Consider the following 24,338-nt stretch of genomic DNA (forward strand, 5'->3'; position numbering starts at 1 on the left):
AACTGTTTCCAAAATAAATAAAAATTCATATATATTGTAAAAAGAGAATTAATTATTTTCATATATTAATTTGTAGTCTGTTAGAAAGTTAGTTTGTAAATACAAATATGTAGTAACACTCTGCAACAGTTTGACCGTTTTTATTAAATTTTGATTAATACTTTCAATCAACTGAGAATCAGACATCTATTTTTATACCCTTAAGTCCGTGGTTTCTAACCTGTGGAGGGTGCCCCCACATCTGTTCCCAAAATAAATAAAAATGTTTGATATATATTGTAATAAGTGAATTAATGATTATTTTCATATATTAATTTATAGTCTTATAATTAAGTTGAGCATTAAAAAAAGGGGGGGGGGCAAATCAATTTTTTGTATGAAAATGGTGGCAGGGGAGCCGATACAAAAAGGTTGGAAGCCACTGCCTCAAGGGTTTGTTTGGTTTTATGGAGAAACTTAAATTTAACTTCAAAAAAACTTATTTTGATTAAGGGTTGTTCATCTCTAACACATTTTTTAAATTTTTAGATCAATTTTTTTTTATTTTATAATTTTTTAATGTGGAGTTGAAAAAAATGTGTATTTAAATCTAAAGATATAAGTTTCTTGAAAGGAAACTGTGTACCATACGAACCTATGGCAAAGCTTATATTTTTCAGAGTTTTTGAAATCTCACTTTTGGATTTTGCTTCAATAATTAAAAAATTATTGTATTAATGAGCAGTACACAATATATCAACTCCTTGAATATATAAAAGTGTCAATTGAATTTGGCACACATAAAATCTGTTTCAAATTAGACCTGCACTTGCAATGAATATTAATATGTGCCATGCATTGCAGTGGGTAAACTTTCCCACTATATTATATATTATTATTTTATGTTAATATATAAAAATAATCTATATCCATTTCCAGAATCAATACCATAGCAGAGAATGTATCTTAGAGGAATTTTTCAAAAAAGCAACAACAACTGATGCCAACAAAATCTTCAACAGCAGCACCAGCAATTTCAAAATGGTGCTCAACACCACCACCAGGATGTTTAATGAAATCTTCAACAGTTCAACGTAATGCCCAACAGCCAAATACAACTTCTGCTTACACAATATTATGTAAATATTAAATATTTAATGGCTGCGACCAAGTGTTTATGTCTCGCCCATAAACATTTTTGCATTTGCTAAACCATTTGTAAAGTGGAAAAGATAAATCCAGTTGCAAAACCATTGTTCCTACACCTTGATTGTATAAGGTGCGAAATATTTGTAAAGTATTTGTTTGTGTATCAATGTAAATATAAAAATAAAAGAACTAACAAAAGGCTTTATTGATAAATTGAGCTAATTTAAGTAAAAACTTAAACTTTAAAAAAAATTTTTGAATATCGATGATTATTTGGATTTTTATTTTAATTCTAGCTAGAATTCGAAAAAGCTTGCATATTGAATAATTTTAACTTTGCAATTCAGTTTATATAATACTTGGAAATATTAGGCAAGATCCTTCGTGTTAACTCCACTTGAAAAAGTTTTGTTTATAAACAAAAAACATGAAAAGTAAATATTACCTAATTACCTAATTGATTATAAAAGAACAAAATCTTTTGTTTTGTGATTGTTATATCTTTGGTATTAATTTAGCAACAATTATTGAGTCCTTTTGTAATTGAATTTTGAATCCTTTTCTAATTAATTTACAATTAAAATTCGTTACAAGAATTTTTTGGTCTATAAAATTTATAGGTCTATAAAATACGAATAACGAAAGTTTCAGTGCTCATAATAATCTATTTGAAAACATTAAATATTTCTTTCCAGCAACTCACCTAAAGGCACGATGCCATACAAAACTAGTTATTTTATATATTTAATAAGTTATCTATAGGTACATTTAAAATGGTATTTCATGTTTATACTTCGTAGCTAACGCCCATTGTTAGAAAATTTTCAAAAAACTGTTAAATGTTTACTTACCTAACTAATTATAAAAGAGCAAAATCTTTTGTTTTGCGATTGTAATATATTTAGTATTAATTTAGCAACAATTATTGAGTCCTTTTCAAATTAAATTTTGAATCATTTTCTAATAAATTTACAATTAAAATTCGTTACAAGAATTTTTTGGTGGCAGTTTTAAATGTTGACAGTTCAAGTATCGAGAAGTTAATAATAAGTCATACATGCAACATTGCTACCAACATTATCAAACTATTAATTATCACAAGGTGAATAAAAATGTTTAAAATGTTAGTTCAAGAAAGAATTAATTACTAAAATAATAAATAATTTGAAAAAAAAGTCATTCGTCGTATAATTTTTCAAAATTTTCAAAAAAACCTCTTGTTACTTACTTCCCTCGATGTTGGTACCTCGCTCTGATGTATTTAACCAAGGGCTCTCAAATCTCAAGTCTCACGAATTAATGGCAAACCAAAATTTTAATTGAAAGTGTTGTGATAGTTTTATACAATAGTTAGCATTTTAAATTATTTATTATTCAATCCGGCCAAATTTTTACATAACAGGTGAGCCCTTTATCTTAATATTTTCTTACTTGGTAAAAAAAAGTCTCGACAGCTCGGTTATGAGTCGTTATGACATTTCTGATTATTTTAGATAAATCTCATACAAAACACTTGTTTTGGTGTTAAAAATAATGTAATAATTGATATAAAGCAGTTGTGGTTTTTATAAGTTCAGGATAATTTAATTTATGAGTTTGGTTATGTCTTCCGATTTGACATTTCGAGGTGATTCCTTTTGAAACATTTGCAACGGGTGCTGTTGTAGTGATTTTCATATTTTGGGGATAAAAGAAGCTTTGGAATTTGTTCAATGGTATTTAAATGGTGCATGTATAAGGTGAGGCTTTCATATAAATTTGCACAATGCTTGTAACATGTTTTTTTGTGACTTGTACATATTGTTTCCACAAGAGTATATATTCAATTGTATTTTCAATTATACTCTGCATTATATTTAATTTTGTGGTAATAATTACCTTGTTTTTCATAGGTACTATTATGGCTGTGTTTTAAAGATTTTTGGAGCTACTTTTTGGGCTATGTAGTAAAATGATCAAATTAACAAATATTTAATTAAAATGATGCTTCGTATAGCTTTTAATAGCTTTGCTAGTGGCTGAAGGATTTTAGCAATATTTCAAATATTATTAAATCATAAAAATGTAGCTAATTTTTGATATTTGTAAAATATTATATATTATATATATATATATATATATATATATATATATATATATATTATAATGAGCGAATAGTTTTTTCCATTTTTCTTCATTTTCTGCTTGTTCATTATTTCTGCATTTCTATAACCTCATTCTTCATTATTTCTAAGAGAGGATGATGATGAAGGACTGTTGTTCTGCTCAAAAAAGTTATACTTTTTGTGTTAACTTTATTAAGATTGTTTTAGTAACAATTCACAATTAATGGCATTATGATAACTAAAGCATGCATCTTGCATCTTCTTCAATTGTAGGATCCTTTCTACATTTTATCATCTCAAAGCCACATTTATTTTTTTACTGACATCTGTTAATTTTTGTTTTTTGAATAGAAGAATGCCTTTGCTAACTAAAGTATGCATCTTGCATCTTCCTCGATTGTAGGATCCTTCCTACCATTTATTAATTCAAAGCCACATTTATTTTATTACTGGCATCTTTTTAGTTTTCAATTTTTGAATGAAGAATGGGTTAGATTATGATAACTAAAGCATGCATCTTGCGTCTTTTTCGATTGTAGGATCTTTCCTACCATTTATCAACTCAAAGCCACATTTATTTTATGACTTATTTTATGAGAATGGGTTAGATTATGCTAACTAAAGCATCTTGCATCTTTTTCGACTGTAGGATCCTTCTTACAATTTATCATCTCCAAAGCCACATTTGTCCTTAAGATTAATGCCGAGGTAATGAGAAATTTACAATAGGATCTCCTGCAAGGATCAGACTCCTAATAATCAATTTCTTTATTAATTACGTCTTGTGGATGTGGATAGTGGCTGTATGGCAAGATTTTGCACAATTTGGTAATATATTCAGAAACAATTTCAGAAATTTGGTAATAACATTCAGAATAAATTTCTTTGGATCAATTTTTATTATGGTTGTTGTTTGTATATAGCTGTGCACATTAATCCAGTTTTTTGTCGATTATCTAATTCTATTTCTAGTGGATTAACATTGACATTTTACTGATTTTGATATCAATTCCACCATTCTGGATTTCGTTTTGTTGAAATCTGACAGTGAAATCAAAATTTGATATGACGACAGCAGGTTCAATTTTCTGGTTAGTTAGTTGACTGATAAGCATCTTGCATCTTCTTTGATTGTAGGATCCTTCCTATAATCATCTCCAAGTCACCTTTGTTTTCAAGATTAATGCCGAGCTAATGAGAAATTTACATTAGAATCTCCTGTAAGGATCAGATATTCATAATAATCAATTTCTCCATTCGAAAGAAGCTGTACTTTTGCTTCTTTAATGCTTATTGACTTTATTAACGTTGCTTTAGTAACAATTCACAATTAATGGCATTTTTTAATTTTTGATCTTCAAATGGAGATTGCATTAGATTATGCTAACTAAAGCATCTTGCAACTTCTTCGATTATAGGAACCTTCCTACCATTTATCATCTCAAAACCACATTTATTTTATTACTGGCATCTTTTAATTTTTGATCTTTGAATGGAGAATGTGTTAGATTATGGTAACTAAAGCATCTTGCAGCTTTTTCGACTGTAGGATACTTCCTACCATTTATCATCTCCAAGCCACATTTGTCTGCAAGATTAATGCCGAGGTTATGAGAAATTCACATTAAAATCTTCTGTAAGGATCAGAGACTCATAATAATCAATTTCTTCACTAATTATGTCTTGTGGATGTGTATAGTGGCTGTATGGCAAAATTTTGCACAATTTGGTGAAATATAAATAGCATTTGGAATTTGGAAATAATTTTTACTATGGCTGTGCACTTTAATCCAATTTGTTGTTTTTGCTTTGAAATACTAATACTGATCATCTGATTCTATTTATAGTGGATTGACATTGGCATTTTTCTGGTTTTGATAGCAATTTCAGCATTCTGGTTTTGTTATGTTGGAATCTTACAGTGACATCCAAATTTGATATGATTAGCAGGTTCAATTTTCTAGTTAGTTGAATAATATTTATCAAACAAATCAATGACTAAACTAAAGCATCTTGCATCTTCTTCGATTGTAGAATCCTTCCTACCCTTTATCATCTTCGAGCATAGAACTCTTATAAGCTTAGAATCTCCTGCATTTGGCTTACAAATGACTATTTTGTAAGCACTTTACTTGACTTCCTACAAAATTGGTTAATGTGACTGTTATCCTGGTAAATCAAATAAACAAACACTCTTGGTTTCCATTTAAATGACTATTTTGTAAGCACTTCACTTGACTTCCTACAAAATTGGTTAAGGTGACTCTTATCCTGGTAAATCAAATAAACAAACACTCTTGGTCTTCATTTAAATGACTGTTCTGTAAGCACTTTACTTGACTTTCTACAAAATTGGTTGATGCGACTGTTCTCCTGGTAAATCCGATAAACAACACTCTTGGTCTCTATTTAAATGACTATTTTGTAAGCGCTTTACTTGGCTTTCTACAAAATTGGTTGATGTGACTGTTCACCTGGTAAATCAAATAAATTAAACACTCTTGGTTTCCATTTAAATGTCTATTTTGTAAGCACTTCACTTGACTTCCTACAAAGTTGGTAGATGTGACTGTTCTCCTGGTGAATCAAATAAACAAAACACTATTGGTCTCTATTTAAATGATTATTTTAGAAGCACTTTACTTGACTTTCTACAAAATTGGTTGATATGACTGTTCACCTGGTAAATCAAATAGACCAAACACTCTTGGTCTCCATTTAAATGACTATTTTGTAAGCACTTCACTTGACATCTTACAAAATTGGTTGATGTGACTGTTCATCTGGTAAATCATATAAAAAAACACTCTTGGTCTCCATTTAAATGACTATTTTGTAAGAACTTTACCTGACTTCCTATAAAATTGGTTAATGTGACTGTTATCCTGGTAAATCAAATAAACAAAACACTCTTGGTTTTCATTTAAATGACTATTTTGTAAGCACTTTACTTGACATCCTACAAAATTGGTAGATGCGACTGTTCTCCTGGTGAATCAAATAAACAAAACATTCTTGGTCTCTATTTAAATGATTATTTTAGAAGCACTTTACCTGATATTCTACAAAATTGGTTGATGTGACTGTTAAATGTTGACTGTGTCCTGGTAAATCAAATAAAACACTCTTGGTCTCCATTTAAATGACTATTTTGTAAGCACTTCACTTGACATCCTACAAAATTGGTAGATGTGACTGTTCTCCCGGTGAATCAAATAAACAAAACACTCTTGGTCTCTATTTAAATGATTATTTTAGAAGCACTTTACTTGACTTCCTACAAAATTGATTGATGTGACTGTTCTCCTGGTGAATCAAATAAACAAAACACTCGTGGTTTCCATTTAAATGACTCACTTTACTTAACTTCCTGCAAACTGGTCTCTTCTGGTAACAAAACACTCTTGGTCTCCATTTAATTGACTATTTTGTAAGCACTTCACTTGACTTTCTACAAAGTTGGTTGATGTGACTGATCTCCTGTTAAATCCAATATACAACACTCTTGGTCTCTATTTAAATGACTATTTTGTAAGCACTTCACTTGACATCCTACAAAATTGGTAGATGTGACTGTTCTCTCGGTGAATCAAATAAACAAAACACTCTTGGTCTCTATTGAAGCGATTATTTTAGAAGCACTTTACTTGACATCCTACAAAATTGGTAGATGTGACTGTTCTCCCGGTGAATCAAATAAACAAAACACTCTTGGTCTCTATTTAAGCGATTATTTTAGAAGCACTTTACTTGACATCCTACAAAATTGGTAGATGTGACTGTTCTCCCGGTGAATCAAATAAACAAAACACTCTTGGTCTCTATTTAAGCGATTATTTTAGAAGCACTTTACTTGATATCCTACAAAATTGGTAGATGTGACTGTTCTCCCGGTGAATCAAGTAAACAAAACACTTTTGGTCTCTATTTAAATGATTATTTTGTAAGCACTTTATTTGATTTCCTACAAAGTTGGTTGATGTGACTGTTCTGTTAAACAAACCACTCTTCGTCTCGATTTAAATGATTATTTTAGAAGCACTTTACTTGACTTATGACTGTTCTCCTGGTAAATTAAATTAACAAAACACCCTTGGTCTCCATTTAAATGACTACATCTAAGTCTGTTTTTACACGGTCTTTTTGTACACGGTTTTGATATAACACGGTTTGAAAATTGAATATTTTTAATTGTTTTACACGAATTTATTCCATTTAGCACGATTTGAAATTTTATGTACCTAAATTTTTTTTGTCAAATTAAATTTTTGCGAAGTATGTTCATATCACAAAAAAGTATTTATGAAAGAAAAAAGTCTGAAACCATCGATAGTATCGATAATTTGCGAACACTAGCTTAAAGATTTAAGTGAATTCCCCTTTAGCGCGTACAAACAATTTTTACTGGTCAAAGCAAATGTGAATAGCACTAATTTAATTCTTGTTCTTAAAAATTATTGTTTTTCACCAATTTTAATAGGTTTTAGAGATTAGGAACAAATCACCCATTTTTGTATAAGATCAATGTCTTTTTTTACACGTTTTTTTTTTTACACGGCTTCTTCTGGAACCAATCTCCGTGTAAAAACAGACTTAGGTGTATTTTGTAAGCACATCACTTGATTCCTTACAAAATTTGTTGATTGTACTGTTCTCCTGGTAAATCCACTAAACAAAACACTCTTGGTCTCCATCCAAATGTCTATTTTGAATGATTATTCTCCTGGTGTGATATTTCTATATAATTGCGTTCAGACATTTATTGTAACCTTTTGCAAGTCAAATGGGAAGTATAACTTCAAAAGATTATGTCTATATCAATTATTATTAAAAAAGTTATTTATTGAATGCTGTAAAAGTTTTGGTTTATTTAATTTGTTATATTTAGATACAGAAGAGTGTAAACAATAACTTGTATTATTGTTTATTATTCTCTTGGTATGATTTTTTTTTATATAATTGTGGTCAGACATTTATTGTAACCTTTTGCAAGTCAAATTGGAAGTATAAATATATTTCAAAAATCAATTATTTATTTAAAAAGAGTTACTTATTTAATACTAAAAAAGTTTTGGTTTTGGTAAAATAATTTTGGCCAATTACAATAATCAGAATCTATAAATGTACAATTAACTTCATAGTTTGGTTTTTATTCATAACATGGTTTTTAATTTCCCTAGAAATGAATATTGAAAAAAGTAAAGAAAACATCAAACCCCTTCGAGGAGGTAGAGATTTGGGACGCCTAATACCAGCGTTGGAGGCTCAAGATGATGAAGCCGTTGAGACTATCTTAAAACAACAAAAGGCGTAAGTAAACCATAATATAATTAATTAAATTATTTGTTTACATCTATTTCTTTTTCTAGTGAGTTTGAAAATAAAATCAACACCTACAGCGGGCCGGACCCGTTGAACAATTGGTTTGAATACATCGGATGGGTCGAACAGACACCCCAAATGGGAAATGATTTATTAATTAATGAGCTAATAGTCAAATGCCTAATGTTATATGAACATAATGAGCATTATTTTCAAGACCACAGATTTATAAAGTTGTGGCTAAAATATGTAAGTGCATAAATTTCCCAATTCATTTATCAGCAAGGTTTTTATTAATCTTTTTTTTTTGTATTTAGATCGATACACAACCTAATGCTCTAGAAATATTTCGCACCTTGTACAATAGAGGTGTAGGAACAATGGTTGCTGAATTTTACTGCGGTTGGGGTTACCATTTTCATGCTGCAAATGATTTGGCCAATGCAAAGAAAGTTTATGCAACTGGAATAAATGCTCGGGCACAACCCTTGGATTACTTACAGGAGACATATACGTAAGAAATATATATATAATAATAAATAGTAGTCTGCCTGAAGGCATGTCCATGGTATGAGAGCACTACAAAATCAATGATTTTCTTCCCCTCTTTTGTTTATTATTCTAATTACTAGTAATTCAGAACCATTAATCACTTTTTATTCTTTTTATGATTTTTTCTTTCCAAACTTGTGCTTCCATGCTTCTTGATCTTGCATTTCACTTTCAGTTCCCTGTATTTTAGGACGAGGCACTCTTTCTGCAGAACTGTTCTGATCCAGTTTTCTTTTCTTTTCAGGATTGTGCTCAGTGGAGTCTTTTCTTTGCTCCAAGAATATATATATAATATATAATATATTAATGCATTCATTTTTCTTTTAGTAAATTGCTGTGCTTTGAACAACAGGCGATGACATCACAAACAAAACTTCAAAGAAATAGTGAGATGCTAGCTTCGCAAAGGCAAGCTCTAACTTCCTTAAGGTCTTTTAAGAGAAAAAATATTGCAACGGCTCCTAGTCAAAGAACAGGAGAAAATTTAAGAAATTTACATCCAGGAGTTATGCATAGCGAAAGAAATAATCAACAACAACAACTGCAACATGCAGGGACTCAAAGAAAACTTTTTGTTTATGAGGTACACTAAATTTAATTTATTTTTAACTACTTCCCAAAGGAGAAGTTGGCTTTTATTAATTAATTTGACTTGCCTATTTTATCTTTTGATCTCTCAAGCCATTTTGAATCATTTGATACTAAGTAAGTGTATCAAATGGCTGCAATTATTTTAAAAATTCAAAAGCCAATAAACACTCCCATTGATTAGTGTTGCGAGATGATTGGTGAGGCGTTTCATTGTAATTAAATGTTGAATAGTTTTTTTCTCATTTTATGTGAAATTTAACATGAGTTTATGTTCTAAATGAGCTTCAATGTGTGGTAAATATGAAAGATATCAATTGGAAAACCCATTGATTACTTTTGAATAAAAGTGAAAACTTGATTTTCAAAATAAAAAGTTGAAAATTTTATCTAAATTACTAAACTCAATACCTTTGTTAATTATTTTTAACTTGTCTGAAGGCAAAATGCCACATTTAACTTCTATTTTTCCTCTGTTTTCACATCTTTCCTTTTTCCAGGATCAGGGTGATCACCAGGGAATTGGAGAAGCAGCAGGTTCAAGTGGGACTCAGAAAACGATTATAAAAGATGCTCGAGATGAGAATAATATAGAACCAGGCCCTTGGACTAAACCAAAGGGCCTGAATCCAACATTATCGATCACATCTAGCCAAACACCTTTTCAAAGTAATGATAATAATAAAACTAGTTGGTATTGGTATTTTGCCTTGCGGCGAGTTACTTGAACTTTCCAATATGTATAAGTAATCGACCTAATCAATAAAAAATAAATTAATTTATGAGTGATTAAAAGTAATCCGAATGGATTTATTACACATAATTGAAAAGAGGCGTATTTTCTAAAAGCAAATTTTCACAAATCAATTATTTTTATAATTGAACTTGTTTTTGTAGGATTTTAATGGTTTAGTATGTGCATTAAGACCAAGTACTCTATCGTTATACCAAATAAATTGTCTGATTTTAATTCTAACAGACATCAAAAAAACTACTCATTTGCTCAAATAATAGTAATGATAGTATATAAATAGTAATATTTTAGTAAGTTCTATAAGACCTTAATATATATCGCCAAAAAGAGTTCCATAAAACAGTTCATTACAAGAACACGGTTTGGTAGATTTTTACCTAAAACTAATCAGTATCATTTCCAACTGATGTCTTTCAAACAGTTCTTGATTTTTTAAAATCGATTCGGTAGTTTGTGCTTAAATGTGGACGAAAAGTTTAACCCTTTTTTTCAAATTACAAAGAAACGGCTTGGCAGATGGTCTCACAAAACTGACAAACAATACTACTCATTGAGATACATCAAATGGCTTTTAAATTTCTGAAATCGGTTCAGACGTTTTTGAGAAAACGTCGATCAAAGGTCTAATTTTGACGAATGCCAAAAAAACTATTCTAATTTTTGCAAACTTTGAAGAATTTTCAAAATTAAACGACTTGTCGTAGGGCCGTAATATTTTAGTATGATCTAGAAGACTATGGTATCTACCGTCAAAAAAAATCATAAAAATCGTGGATTTTTTTTTTTTTTAAACTTTATTACAAGAAAACGGCCCGGCCGATCTTTACCAAAAACTAATCAGCACGATTCCCAACTAATGTCGTTCGAACGGTTTTTGAATTTTTATAATCGATTCAGAATTGAGGGCTAAAACGAAGTTTTTTTATAAAACACGAAAAAAATTTCACCTATTTGCGGTTTACAAAGAAATGGCTCGGCCGATCCTAGCGACAAACGATAGTTCTCATCGAGATACATCGAATGACTTCTTAATTTTTGAAATCAGTCCAGCCGTTTTTGAGAATACGTCGATTTACGGCAAAAAATCTTTTCACACACATACTTTTTCCAAATTTGTTCTCATTCGATTCAGAATGGCTTGAAACGTCGAGGAAACATAAAATTAGCGAATCGGATTTTTTTATGAAAACATTAACTTCTTCTTCAGGAAGTTAATTATTCTTTGTCTTAGTTCTTATAGAATATAATAGAATTGGATAATCTTTTTGTTCATTATTTAAGTTTTTGCACTTATTTTTAATTGTTAATATTAAAATTAATCAAATAATCAATAATTTATTAGTAAAATGTTTTAATCTATTTGTATATTTTTAGTTCATGAAGATCCTATGCCGGAACATAGATTTCCAGTATGCAATGAAGATTACTCAAATTGGAAGCCTCCTATATGCATTCCTGATCCAGAAGATCCAACGAAAAAAGCAATGTATATAAAAAATGAGGTGAGATAATTAGAAATACAATAAATGCATTATATATATACATATATATATATATATATATATATATTTATATTAATTTAGAAATATGAACAAACAATACTCTTTTTTGCACTAATTTATTAAATAATAATTTTACAAAAGTTTCGAGACTAGGTTTGTCTCATCATCAGTGTGTTATAATTTAAAATATAAAATATGGAAACCTAAATTAGCATTATGTGTTATATGTTACAAGTTATTCACTATGATAATGAACTTAATATGGATATTTTAGAATTTCCTTGCTCCCAGGGACTCCAATACTTCAAATTTATATAAAAAAAATCTCTGAAACTTTTAGCTCTTAATATTAACATTTAAATAGTCTGCAATTCAATTAAAAGTTTTGTATATTTATTGTTAACATATGTTATTAAGTAAATTCTTGTGTAATCTGTGATAGCATATATTTTTTAGAGGATTTTTTTTTTTACTTATGTATGTATATATATATATATATATATATATATATATATCTTCTATATATATAAAAATAAATCGGGTTTTCCTTCCTGACGAAATAACTCTAGAACGCACGAACCGATTTCGACAATTTTGCATTCGTTGGAAAGGTCTCGGGCTCCGCAAGGTTTATAGCTAAGAAAATTAGTTGTGCATGGCATCGTGCCTTAATGCAAATTGCTGGAACTTCACGCACCGTAATTAAAAATTCGAGTAATGACATTAGTGAGAATTATCAGAATTATGCTTAGTTAAGTCAACGAGCATAATTCTTGTCGCAAAGAATAATGATGTACAGGCACTGAATTTTACCATTCAATCAAAAATTGCTGGCGATTTGGTGACATACCAATGATTCCGACTGGTCTTCCGTTTGACATCAAACGATTGCAGTTTCCAGTTCGCCTTGCGTTCGCAATAACAAGTCGCAAGGCCAATCGCTTAGTGTTTGCGGGTTAAATTTCAAATAGATTATTTAGAAAATCATTGTTTTTCACATGGGCAGTTATACGTTGCCTGTTCACAAGTTGGAAAATCATCCGCTTTGTTTGTGTTAACGTCAGACCAAAAAACAAAAAATGTGGTTTACCAAAGAGCACTTCAATGAAACGAATAATTTGCGGATTCACTTTTATTTACTTAGAGAAGTTCAACTAAAAAACACTTCATTTTTGTAATCGAAATAAATTCATTACTGTTGTGCAATAAAATCAAATTTTTCCTTTTCAAATCTAAAACAAACAAAAAACTTCTTCATCTTTCTCACGAAACCATCTGGTGGCGAAACGGACTTCGTCGGGTTTGCTAGTATATATATATATATATGTATGTATGTATTAGGGTGGTCCTTAATATGGATATTTTCAAATTTCATTGCTTCTAGGGACTCAACTGCTTTCAAATTCATAAAAGAAAAATTCTGTAAGATTTAGCTGTAATCAAGATAGTCCGCACTTCTGGCAATGAACATTTGCAAATTTTATCTAAATTTCTAAATCTCAATTTTGATTGTATAAATTATTACACAAGTCCATGCAACTTGCCTTAAGGCAAAATGCCACCTTCAACTAGTTTATCTATAACAATCATCTCCAATTCCAGGTTTACTGCAATGGCAAAGAATATAGTTTTGAAGAAATAAATGCAGCAAAATATTTCAAAAAGCTTCAAGCTAAAAAGTTGCAAGAACAACAAAGGCAACAGCAACAACTTCAACAGCAGCAACAAGTTCAACACAATGCTCAACTGCAGCACCAGCAAGTTCAACAGCAGCAACAAGTTCAACCGAATGCTCAACTGCAGCACCAGCAGGTTCAGCAGCAGCAACAAGTTCAACCAAATGCTCAACTGCACCCCCAGCAGGTTCATCCAATCCAAAATGCCCAACAGCAGGTTCACAATATTCAGCACCAGCAGCAAGTGCAACAGAATGCTCAACAACAGCACCAGCAGGTTCAAAATATCCAGCAACACCATCAGCCGCAGGTTCAGAATGCTCAGCAGCAATATCAACAACAATATCAGCAACAGCAGCCTCCTCAAGCATATCAAAACCAGCAAGTGGAGCAGAGCACCAGTAATAATTATGAGAACAATGGATCGTATTCATATACTGGTGAGTGGATAGATTAGTTTAATAAAATTAAGGAGAATCTGTTTACTCGTCTGGGATTTTGATGAAACTTCTCATGGTTATATAGTTGAAAGTACATCCTAAAATATTATAGGCCTATGCAGAGCCTATGATGAATTATATAATATTGAACTACTTATTTCCCAAAAAAAGTTATCTCTTTCATTTAACTAATCAATTAATGTCTTTTAAACAAACTCATAATTATAATTGTATTAACTTCTCGAAGGAGAAGTTGAAGTTTTCATCAAAAAATCCGATTCGCTAATTTTATGTTTTCTCGACGTTTCAAGCCATTCTGAATCGAATGGGACCAAATTTGGAAAAAGTATGTGAGTGTATGTGTGTGTGTGAATGTAATTTGAACAGATTTTTTGACGTAAATCGACGTTTTCTCAAAAATGGCTGCACCGATTTCAAAAATTTAAAAGCCTAAAAAATTAAAAGCCTAAAAATTTTTAAATTTAATATGTATCTCGATGAAGACCAGACGTTTCTTTGTAAATTGCAGAAAAGTGAAAAAAAATTGTCCGCGTTTTAGCCCGCAATTCTGAATCGATTTTAAAAATTCAAAAACTGTTCGAAAGATATTGGTTGGGAATCGTGCTGATTAGTTTTTGGTAAAAATCGGCCGGGCCGTTTTCTTGTAATAAAGTGTTAAAAAAAAAAAAAATCTACGATTTTTGATTTTTTTTTGATGGTAGATATCATAGTCTTATAGATCATACTAAAATATTACGGCCCTACGACAAGCCGTTTAATTTTAATAATTCTTCAAATTTTGCAAAAATTATTATAGTTTTTTTGGCATTTGTCAAAATTGTCGATGGAAAGCATCGACGTTTGCTCAAAAACGCCTGAACTGATTTCAGAAATTTAAAAGCCATTTGATCCATTTCAATGAGGACTATCGTTTGTCAGTTTTGTGCGACGATCTGCCAAGCCATTTTTTTGTAATTTGGAAAAAAGTGTTAAACATTTCGTCCACATTTAAGCTTATACTACCGAATCAATTTTAAAAAATGAAAAACTCATCGAAAGATATTAGTTTGGAATGATACTGATTAGTTTTAGGTGAAAATCTACCGAAACGTTTTGTTGTAATTAATTGTTGAAAAAAAAAATTAGCAGATTTTTATGGAACTTTTTTTGGTGATATATATCATGCTCTTATAGAACTTACTGATGTATTACGGTCTTACGACAAGTAGTTTAATTTAAAAAAATCCTCAAAGTTTGAGAAAATGAATAGTTTTTTTTATGTTTGTTAAAATTAAAATTGTACGATTTAATTGGTATAACGATAAAGTCTTACGGAAACTGGTTTAATTATAAAAATTATTTAATTTTGAAAATTTGCTTTCAGAAAAGACTCAGAGTTAACGAAATCGTTCGTTTTTAATGATGTGTAATAAATCCACTCAGAATACTTTTAATCAATCATAATTTAATTTATTTTTCATTGATTAAGTCGATTTTTTGCACATATAGGGAAGTTCATGTAACTTGCCTCAAGGCAAAATACCAATACCAACTAGTTAAATATTTTTTCATTTTATTCACTTCAAATTACAGAACAGAAGATACACAGTGTGTTTATCGTAAGCTCGCGTCTCATTATTCCAAATATTAATGAATTTTTATAATGACATCATTTTTCATAGGCCTCTAATATTTAAAGATGTTTGTTTTGACTATCAACTGTGCCATCAAATTCCCAGAGAAGTAAACCCATAATAGTTCAATAATATTTTTAGTTTATGACATAAATTAATATTGCTATTAATATTAATTAAATTCTAGTCAATGATAATCGAGTTCAGTACGAACCGTTCATGATTTATCAGGACCAAATCGAGGAAAACCAATTGAGTGAGTCGAATTGATTTCGAACTGTTGCTTTGTTGTGTTTTTTGTAGTTGATTTTTTTTTTTTATTCATTCTAGTTATTAAAACTTCTCTTAAGCATTTTTACTGTTTTGCTTGTATTTTATTGCATTATAGTTTTTTGATGTAATACATATTTTAATCTGTTACAGAATGATTTTTATGTGTTATGCATGATTATCAGACTTTGGAACATAATTTCAGTTTTTTAGAGCTGTTTACTTCCTTGCACTATCTGAACATTTCAATATTTTTTAAAATGAAAGAATTAAATGTAACAGAAAAACTGGATCTTAGCATCAGTTGCACTTTTTTATAACCAGGTTTCTTACATCATCTATTAAAAAATATGATAGAATATAATTATATTCTAAGATTCATTTGTATCAAATAAAAATAGGTTTCCCATTTGTTTCAAACTTATGTTTTCTAATTTTACGAATTTTTATTTTAAGAATGAACTAATTTTTTTTATTTCGAAATGAATTCAATTATTACTTATTTAGTTTTATCTATTTATTTTTTGTATTTTTTCAGTTATTATATTTTTTTCACTAATTCTTTTTTTATTTTTAGTTTTTACATTTGCTTTCTTTTTTATCAAGTTGTATATTTTTTAGTCTTTGACTTAATGTTTACTTTACATTACTAAAATAATGAGGAATTTAACAATTTTTCATTAAATTATTCATTTAGTTGTTAAATATTGAATTTACTTAGTATTGTAATTTTATATAATTTATTTATATAAATTTCTTACTTTAGTTCTAAGTTTTTCAAGCTTACAATTTTTGAAACTTGATTTTTTTGGATTTCTATATCTTTCTAATTTCTCAACTTTCATTGCTTGTAATTTTCCATTTATGTTACATCACAAAATAGTATATATAAAAATTAGAAATATTGCCATTATATAAAAATTATTAAATGAAATATCTATAAACGACATGTTTACTACCTGAGTTTCGAGTGCTGCTTTCGACAAAATATCTTCCAAAACATCTTATTTTCTTCTTACACTATTGAACTGCTTCTAAACAATTTATTACAAAATGCATTTTAGTTTTGAAGTCTTTATTTCAGTGCGACATTGAGAAAGTTTAGGAAACCATTAACATGTTCTGAAATGGTGTTTTTTTAAATATTAATTTGAATTATTTCCAACAGTCAGTACACCAGTTCGACAGTATGGGGGCCAACAACAAGCAGCACCTAGTATTACTGTCCAGCAATATTTGGCCCCATCACATCAGTACACACACCATGTGCAGGGAAACTTGTATGGAAATCACCAGTATAATAGGGGTCCAAGTGAACATGTGTCACCGAGTAGTCACAGTGCTACAACTTCTGCCCATCCCGTGACTCCCACTACCCATCAAATGGCACCTTCTGCACATCCAATGACGCCTACTTCTCATCCAATGACGCCTACTTCTCATCCAATGACACCCTCTGCTCATCCAATGACGCCTACTTCTCATCCAATGACACCCTCTGCCCATCCCATGACGCCCACTGGCCATCCAATGACATCCTCTGCCCATCCCATGACGCCCACTGGCCATCCAATGACACCTTCTGCCCATCCCATGACTCCGACTACCCATCCTATAAGTCCCTCCGCTCACCCCATGGCTTCTGGTAACCATTCCATGACTTCTAACACTATAAGGAGTCCCCAAGTGCAGTACGTGGTCCAAACACAACCCACAACACCCACAAGCTTCAACCAACACTACAACACGCCTCGAACCAATCAATATCCAGTAACATCAACTGGCATGGATTACCAGAATCAGCATCAAATGACACCAAGGGCACTTGTTAATCAATTTGGTAACCAGAACGATCATGTGTATCATGGGAATCAGTTTGAGTACAATAATAGTCAACAACAGTACACAAATCATGAACAAATGTACACCAGGCAGTATAATGGGCATGCCCAAGGGAATGAGGTGCACATGTACTCGCAGTATGGAGGAGAAAATGTTTATGCACAGCAACAGCAGCAGCAGCACCATCACCACCAACAGCAACAGCAGCAACAACATCATCAGCAACAGCAGCAGCAACAACACCATCAACAGCAGCAGCAGCAGTATGTAAATCATGTGATCAATGATCATATGTCGTATGTGAGGCAGATGCCAGAGGGCAGTCGGCTGCAGGCTGAACAACCAAGTAAATATAATTGATATTTATATATATATATATATATATTATATATATATATACACTATTTATTTGCTTATTTAATAATTTTTATTTAGGCAATACTCAACAATGGTCCAACCAACATTATGCTCAACATCAAGCTGCTCAACAAATTTACCAACAGCATCAACAAGGGCAACCGGCAGAAACTACAGCTTCAGGAGTATGTATTTTGTTTACTAATAATTAAACTACGTACTTGATTTGTTAAAAAATATCATCAATCTTTGAAATTTTGTATAAACTTTAATTGCATGTTAAATAACTCTATATTCTATCAGACAATATTAAATTTCTATTTCTACACATATTTTATTAAAAAATAAATGCATAAATTTAACTACAGGTGTCTAGTAAAGATAAAAATTATTTTATCTATATATATTATGCATTTTTATATTATATTATATATTTTTTAATTTTAAGGATTTTGAAAACACTGCATCAACACAATTCTTCAATGCAAACATGTTTAGAGCCCAGACCAGCACGCCAATTCGTAACTCAATGCAAACTGGAAATGTGCACCAAGTTGCTAATAGGCAGCAAATTCATAATGATAGTCTTCCAACAGGTAAATATTTATATATCATAATAAATTATCATGTATCATTGATGTTGGCATATGTATTATTTGATGCTGCCAGATAAAAAACATTAATTTTATTATATTTATCTTAAAATTAATGTTTTGGCTATAGTTCTAGTTTTATTTCAATGGCATTAAAATAAATTTAGACTGAAATTTGCAGCTATAGTGTTTAAGAAATTAAATATTGAAAAAATTACTTTCAGTTTTCTTATCCTAATATTGAAAAAAAAAAATAACAATCATCCATGATAAATGCTACAATGTGTAATAGAAACATTAATATTATTACTGTATAAACATATATATCACAACTGAATTAATAGAACAATCTTTAAATTTTAAAATATTATCAAAGCTTGTTGTTTTTTTTAAACAGGATTTAAAAAAAAGCACATAAATATTGTACAGAAATAAAATTGTACAGAATATTTTGACATACTTTTATTGCTTAATAAACTTGGAAACACAATCCAAAAACTAACATTTTGTCTTACATTTTTTTGAAAAGATGTCATTACTTTTATTTATGACTTTGTCATATAGTTGATTGAAACAATCTTCAGCAAAATGTCTTTTGACTAAATTTTCAAGGTGTTAGTTAAAAAATCAAATGATTACAGTCGGGATGAAGTTTATAATGTGTTTTAATATGCTATTGTTTTGACAAAATAGTTTTGAATTATTTTTGTGTTGTCTAAGGCGTATCATTAAATAATGATTGTTTTATGCTATTTATAAAATGCCTTACTTTGAGTAGAAATCACTTATTACATTTCATGTATTTTGTTCATGTATTATTATTTATTATTGATTATTGTTTTAATATTATTTTTATTATTTATTCATTTTTTTATTATATTTCTTTTCTATAAATTCTTTTATTCTATTTTTTCTATTTTTTTTCTTGATTCTGATTTTCAATACCATCACTTTTAACTTGTAGATAATGTTGTAGATTATGATTTTTAGGACCAGCAAAAATAAAAAAAAGTATTTTGTTCAGACAATTGTAAATATTGCAAATTGATATAACTGAAAATATAATAATTATAATATTTTAATTGTTTTTATTTTATTTACAGCTCATCAAGTACATATGCAAACTGTTGCCATGAATACCCCAAGATCAAATGCTCAAAATGTTTCTGATGCTGCTATCGTTGCACATAAAAAGGTAAAAGACATTTCAAGGCAACTTTTATGTTGCTTAACATAATGTGCAGTAATATTAAACTCTGGTATAACTTCCTACTTGAGAAAATAATCCAAACCTCATGTATAATCATTTTTAATGCATATTTAATAACAATGCAAATAAGCTTTGTTATTTTTAATTGTATTTAATAGTATTTTTAAATATGTATATATATATATATATATATATATATATATATTTATAAATTTTCTTTAGGTTCCTGAAAGAAATTCTCCAGCGACCTTAAACCGTTCGAACAAACTTCAATCACCTATGCCGAACTATGCATTATCGAGTAATCAGAGTATTGAAAAACTTTTAATGTCTCCAGAAGCAGAAGACTCACCAGGTCAGTTACTCAATGAAAAAAAAAACAATTATAAGCAATATTAAGCATTTATTGGCAGTTTTTTTATTAATACTTACCCTTTTTTGACAAATTTAAACAGTTTATAATTTTTTTAAGCATTTTTTTCCCCCTCTTTTTATTGAAATTAAGTAAAGTTCTTGTTTTTAAAATAATGCTCTACTTTTACTTTTATCAATTTCTAAATTTGTAAATCAATTTACCAGTTCTAAACCATTTTTTTTTTAAGCAACATCAAGCAATTATTACTTTCTTTAACAAAGGTATTTTTATTTTTATTAAGCATTATTAAGCAATTTTTTCTTGTTTCAGCAATTTTAAGTAGGTTTTTTTTAGAGATATTTACTTTTTTGACAAAATTAATCATTTTTCGCATTTTGGCAAAATTATATATATATAATGTAATTATATATATATATATATATATATAATAAACATTATAATGTTTACTTCTTTACCAATAAGGAGCAATTATTATTTCTGTAGCAATATTTAGCGGTTTTTCCTCTTTTTAGCAGTATTTAGCTATATTTTTTAACAGTATAAAGCAATGTTGGCTTCGGTTAGCAGTTGTAAGTTTTTTTAAGCAACATCAAACGATTTTTACTTTTTTTTTTAACAAAATTAAGCTATTTTTTTTTTCTTTAATTTTTTTTGCTTCAGCATTTTTAAGTAAGTTGTTTTTTTAGAGAGATATTTACTTTATTTTCTATTTACATTTTATTTTATGTAGTATAATTCTACTGTATTTTATTTTGAATCTTTTCAATTCTATTTTTGAATTTATATTGAAAATCTATATAAATCTTTATCAGGCAATTATAATTGGCTTTTAAGAACATTATATTCATATTCTACATTTTACATTTTACTGCACTCAAAGTTATACCATTTATTTTATTACAATATACATCAAATAATTTTAAGCTAGATTTAATTAAACTTAACATTTTTATTTATTTAACTAAACTTAACATTTTTATAAAGTATTAGAAGACATTTGCATAATGTTATTTTTTTCACTCCAATATATTAGTAAAAAGGGCTTTTTGGGTTCAGTCCGTGAATTTTATAGACTGAATAGTTCAAATTTAATTGTGAAAATACAAACCGTAACATCTGACTAACTAACTAGCTGTAAGTGGAATTCTGTCTTAAGGCAATTAGAGCATCGTGCCTTGAGGCAAATTGCTGGAACTTCCCGTACCGCAATTCAAAATTCGAGTAATTAAAAATAATCAATAATAATCAATAAAAGTTGATCAATGATTTGAATCTTTTAATAGAATTTCGAACCATATTGAACCATATTCGAACATATATATTATAATTAATTAATAATATATTATATATATATATATATTATATATTAATTATTAATATATAATAATTAAATAATACAATAATCAAATAATTCAAAAAAATATTTTAACATTAGCATTTCCCAATAAATTAATTTCAACAAATGAGACTGATTATATTTTAATTAAAATGTGACTATGAATACTTTATTATTTTTTATTTGTCAAATTTTACTTAAAATTTAAAATGTTCACTTAAAATGATATAATTTTCATGAAGTACAAAGAAAATGGAAAATGAATAGAATTATATATACTGCGTCTAATATTTATAAGAATTACATAAACTGAATTGAAAAGTTGAAATTATTTGTTTAAAGTATATTAGAACTATAGTCAGAATTAAAAATAAAATCTGAATTATTTTCGATATACAAAAAATTAAAAAAAAAGTTGAAACAAAAAATTTTTTTTTCCAAAATCAATTATTTTGTTGAGACAAGCAGAAAGTTCTTTGAATCAATTAAATCGGACGCTTAGTTCTCTTAAAAACTGCCATTTTTTGTACATTTAGCTCCGGATCTTCGAAATGGCTGGACCTGCCTTTGCGAAAAACTAATAACCACTTCTTCCAATCATTACTAATTGAATGTTTTTTAGATCATTCAAATCAGATGCTCCGTTCTCTCAAAAACTCAATTTCTATTTTCTGCACTCTTTGCTCTTTATCTCCGTAACTGCTGGACCTGCCTTTGCCAAAAACTAATCAGCACATCTCCTTATTAATAGGAATCGAATGTTTTTTGAACCATTCAAATCGGTTGACCCGTACGCCCGAAAACGTGGGCGAAAAATTGTATCCATACATACATACACACACACACACACACACACATCCATTTTTTCTTAAGTATGCCAAAATGTTCAGAAACCTTCAAAACGTCGAGAAATGTTAAAATTTTCAATTCCGATTTTCGGCCCATTACAATAACTTACCCTACGGGAAGTTAATAAAAATCCTTTATTTCCATTTAACAAATTTATTAATAAAATTTATAATCTGTGAATTAGCTTTGTTTTTTATCAAAATTATTAATTTAAATTATTGATTGTTTTCAGGTATTGTACACAGAATACAGATGAATGCTGCCAATGTTGAAATGGAGGCCACACAACCAGTTAAAAAGACACCTAATCTTTCATTGATTGAAGAAAATACTGAACAAATGTAAGATATATAATAAAAATATTTAAATATACGATAAGTATGTAAACTATGGTCTTTTTCATACTTTTAGGTCAAGCTATGTTTCAACACTTGATTGCAAAAAATCTTCAAACCTCGACTCTCTCAAACACCAACAAACCCCTTCAATTGATTCCACCAATATCGAGCTGCTGCACAATGACTCCTCCAAAGTCCTAGTTATGTCAAAACCGAAAAATTCTACCACCCCGAAATCGAAGGATCTCTCACAGCAGCCCTACATCATCAAGACTGCCTTAAACAAGTTCAAAGGTGAAGACGAACTGAGAAACTGGCTGATGAATTCATCAAAGCAGAATAATAGGAGTTTTGAAGCTTCACCCAATAAGAAGTTTATGAATAGCAGCAGGAACGACGAGGTGAAGCAAAAGAGTTTCGGGTTTTTGAGTGGACATGTGGAAGATGATGACATGAACGAGAAAAAGAAGTCGTTTAGTGTACCAAGGACACAGGTAATAGAATTTTGTGATTTGATATATGCTTTTTAGTATTTTATTTTTTACATGTCTTAGAGCTTGATATAAGATTTTAAACAAAAAATATCGAAAACTACAAACAATTCTAAAAAAAGTGTATGCTTATCATGTTGTCCTAACCTACCATGATGCTTTTTTATATATTTTTGGAGCTTTACCTTTACCTTTACCAAATATAGGTAAAGGTAAGGCCCCAAATATAGGTAGAGACTAGCTGTAAGTGGAATTTTGTCTTAAGGCAATTAAGGCATCGTGTCTTAAGGCAAATTGCTGGAACTTCCCATACCAAAAATTATTATTTTTTTAAAAACGATTAACATTTTTGAAAAAAAATTACTTTGAACAAATAAGATTTTTGAGAAACTGTAAATTGGACGAAAAATTACTTTTTTTTGAAAAAAAAAATTAAGAAAAAAAAAATTTAAATTTTTTTTTTGAAAAAAAAAATGTTATCTTTATTTTGACATATTTTGAAAGATCTGAACTTTTTTTTAAAGCAATCGTACTGCTTTAACTGCATAGAGACAAAAAATAAAGCGCGTAAGCGCCGCGTCGCTGTCTAACGGATAAACATTGGTACGGAACCCATAGGAATATAAACAAAATTCATACTTATTGTTAAAATCACTATAAAATATCTAATAATTTGATGTGCATATGTCTAATGATCATTTTTGACCATCAAATGGCATTTTTTTTTTTACTTTTTTCGTTAGATCTCCGAAACCGCTAGACCTGCCCTTATGAAAAATTGATCAATTCTTCATCTTGTCAATTCAAGTAAAATGTTTTTTGAATTATTAAAATCGAACGCTCCGTTCTCCTAAAAACTGAGGTACCGTTTTTGGCACTTTTTGCCCCATATCTTCGGAACGGCTAGACCTGCCTTCGCCAAAAACTAATCAGCACGTCTCCTTATCAATACGAATCGAATGTTTTTTCTGAATT

General features: G+C 29.4%; 1 protein-coding gene across 3 annotated transcripts in view; it reads left to right on the top strand.

Annotated features, from left to right (window-relative positions):
- Positions 1 to 2,383: 2,383 nt before the first annotated feature.
- The window catches only part of LOC113375772, a 30,023-nt gene continuing 8,068 nt past the window's right edge, over positions 2,384 to 24,338 (top strand). Inside the window, exons 1-16 of one of the 3 annotated variants that reach the window (XM_026615719.1) lie at positions 2,384 to 2,530; positions 8,414 to 8,543; positions 8,603 to 8,804; positions 8,873 to 9,069; positions 9,435 to 9,690; positions 10,196 to 10,364; positions 11,824 to 11,951; positions 13,554 to 14,067; positions 15,889 to 15,957; positions 17,140 to 18,159; positions 18,249 to 18,355; positions 18,619 to 18,766; positions 19,867 to 19,958; positions 20,196 to 20,328; positions 22,767 to 22,875; positions 22,946 to 23,366. In XM_026615719.1, coding sequence (XP_026471504.1) covers positions 8,416 to 8,543; positions 8,603 to 8,804; positions 8,873 to 9,069; positions 9,435 to 9,690; positions 10,196 to 10,364; positions 11,824 to 11,951; positions 13,554 to 14,067; positions 15,889 to 15,957; positions 17,140 to 18,159; positions 18,249 to 18,355; positions 18,619 to 18,766; positions 19,867 to 19,958; positions 20,196 to 20,328; positions 22,767 to 22,875; positions 22,946 to 23,366 — 3,693 coding nt within the window. In that variant the 5' untranslated portion in view covers positions 2,384 to 2,530; positions 8,414 to 8,415. Of the gene's footprint in view, positions 2,531 to 2,764; positions 2,868 to 8,413; positions 8,544 to 8,602; positions 8,805 to 8,872; positions 9,070 to 9,434; positions 9,691 to 10,195; positions 10,365 to 11,823; positions 11,952 to 13,553; positions 14,068 to 15,888; positions 15,958 to 17,139; positions 18,160 to 18,248; positions 18,356 to 18,618; positions 18,767 to 19,866; positions 19,959 to 20,195; positions 20,329 to 22,766; positions 22,876 to 22,945; positions 23,367 to 24,338 lie in introns of those variants that run through there. The other 2 variants (XM_026615723.1, XM_026615725.1) reach the window with 2 other exon arrangements.

This window comes from Ctenocephalides felis, unplaced genomic scaffold, assembly GCF_003426905.1.
Source record: "Ctenocephalides felis isolate EL2017-DRISC unplaced genomic scaffold, ASM342690v1 CF-g0.4_SCAFFOLD_00845, whole genome shotgun sequence".
Classification (NCBI taxonomy): domain Eukaryota; kingdom Metazoa; phylum Arthropoda; class Insecta; order Siphonaptera; family Pulicidae; genus Ctenocephalides; species Ctenocephalides felis.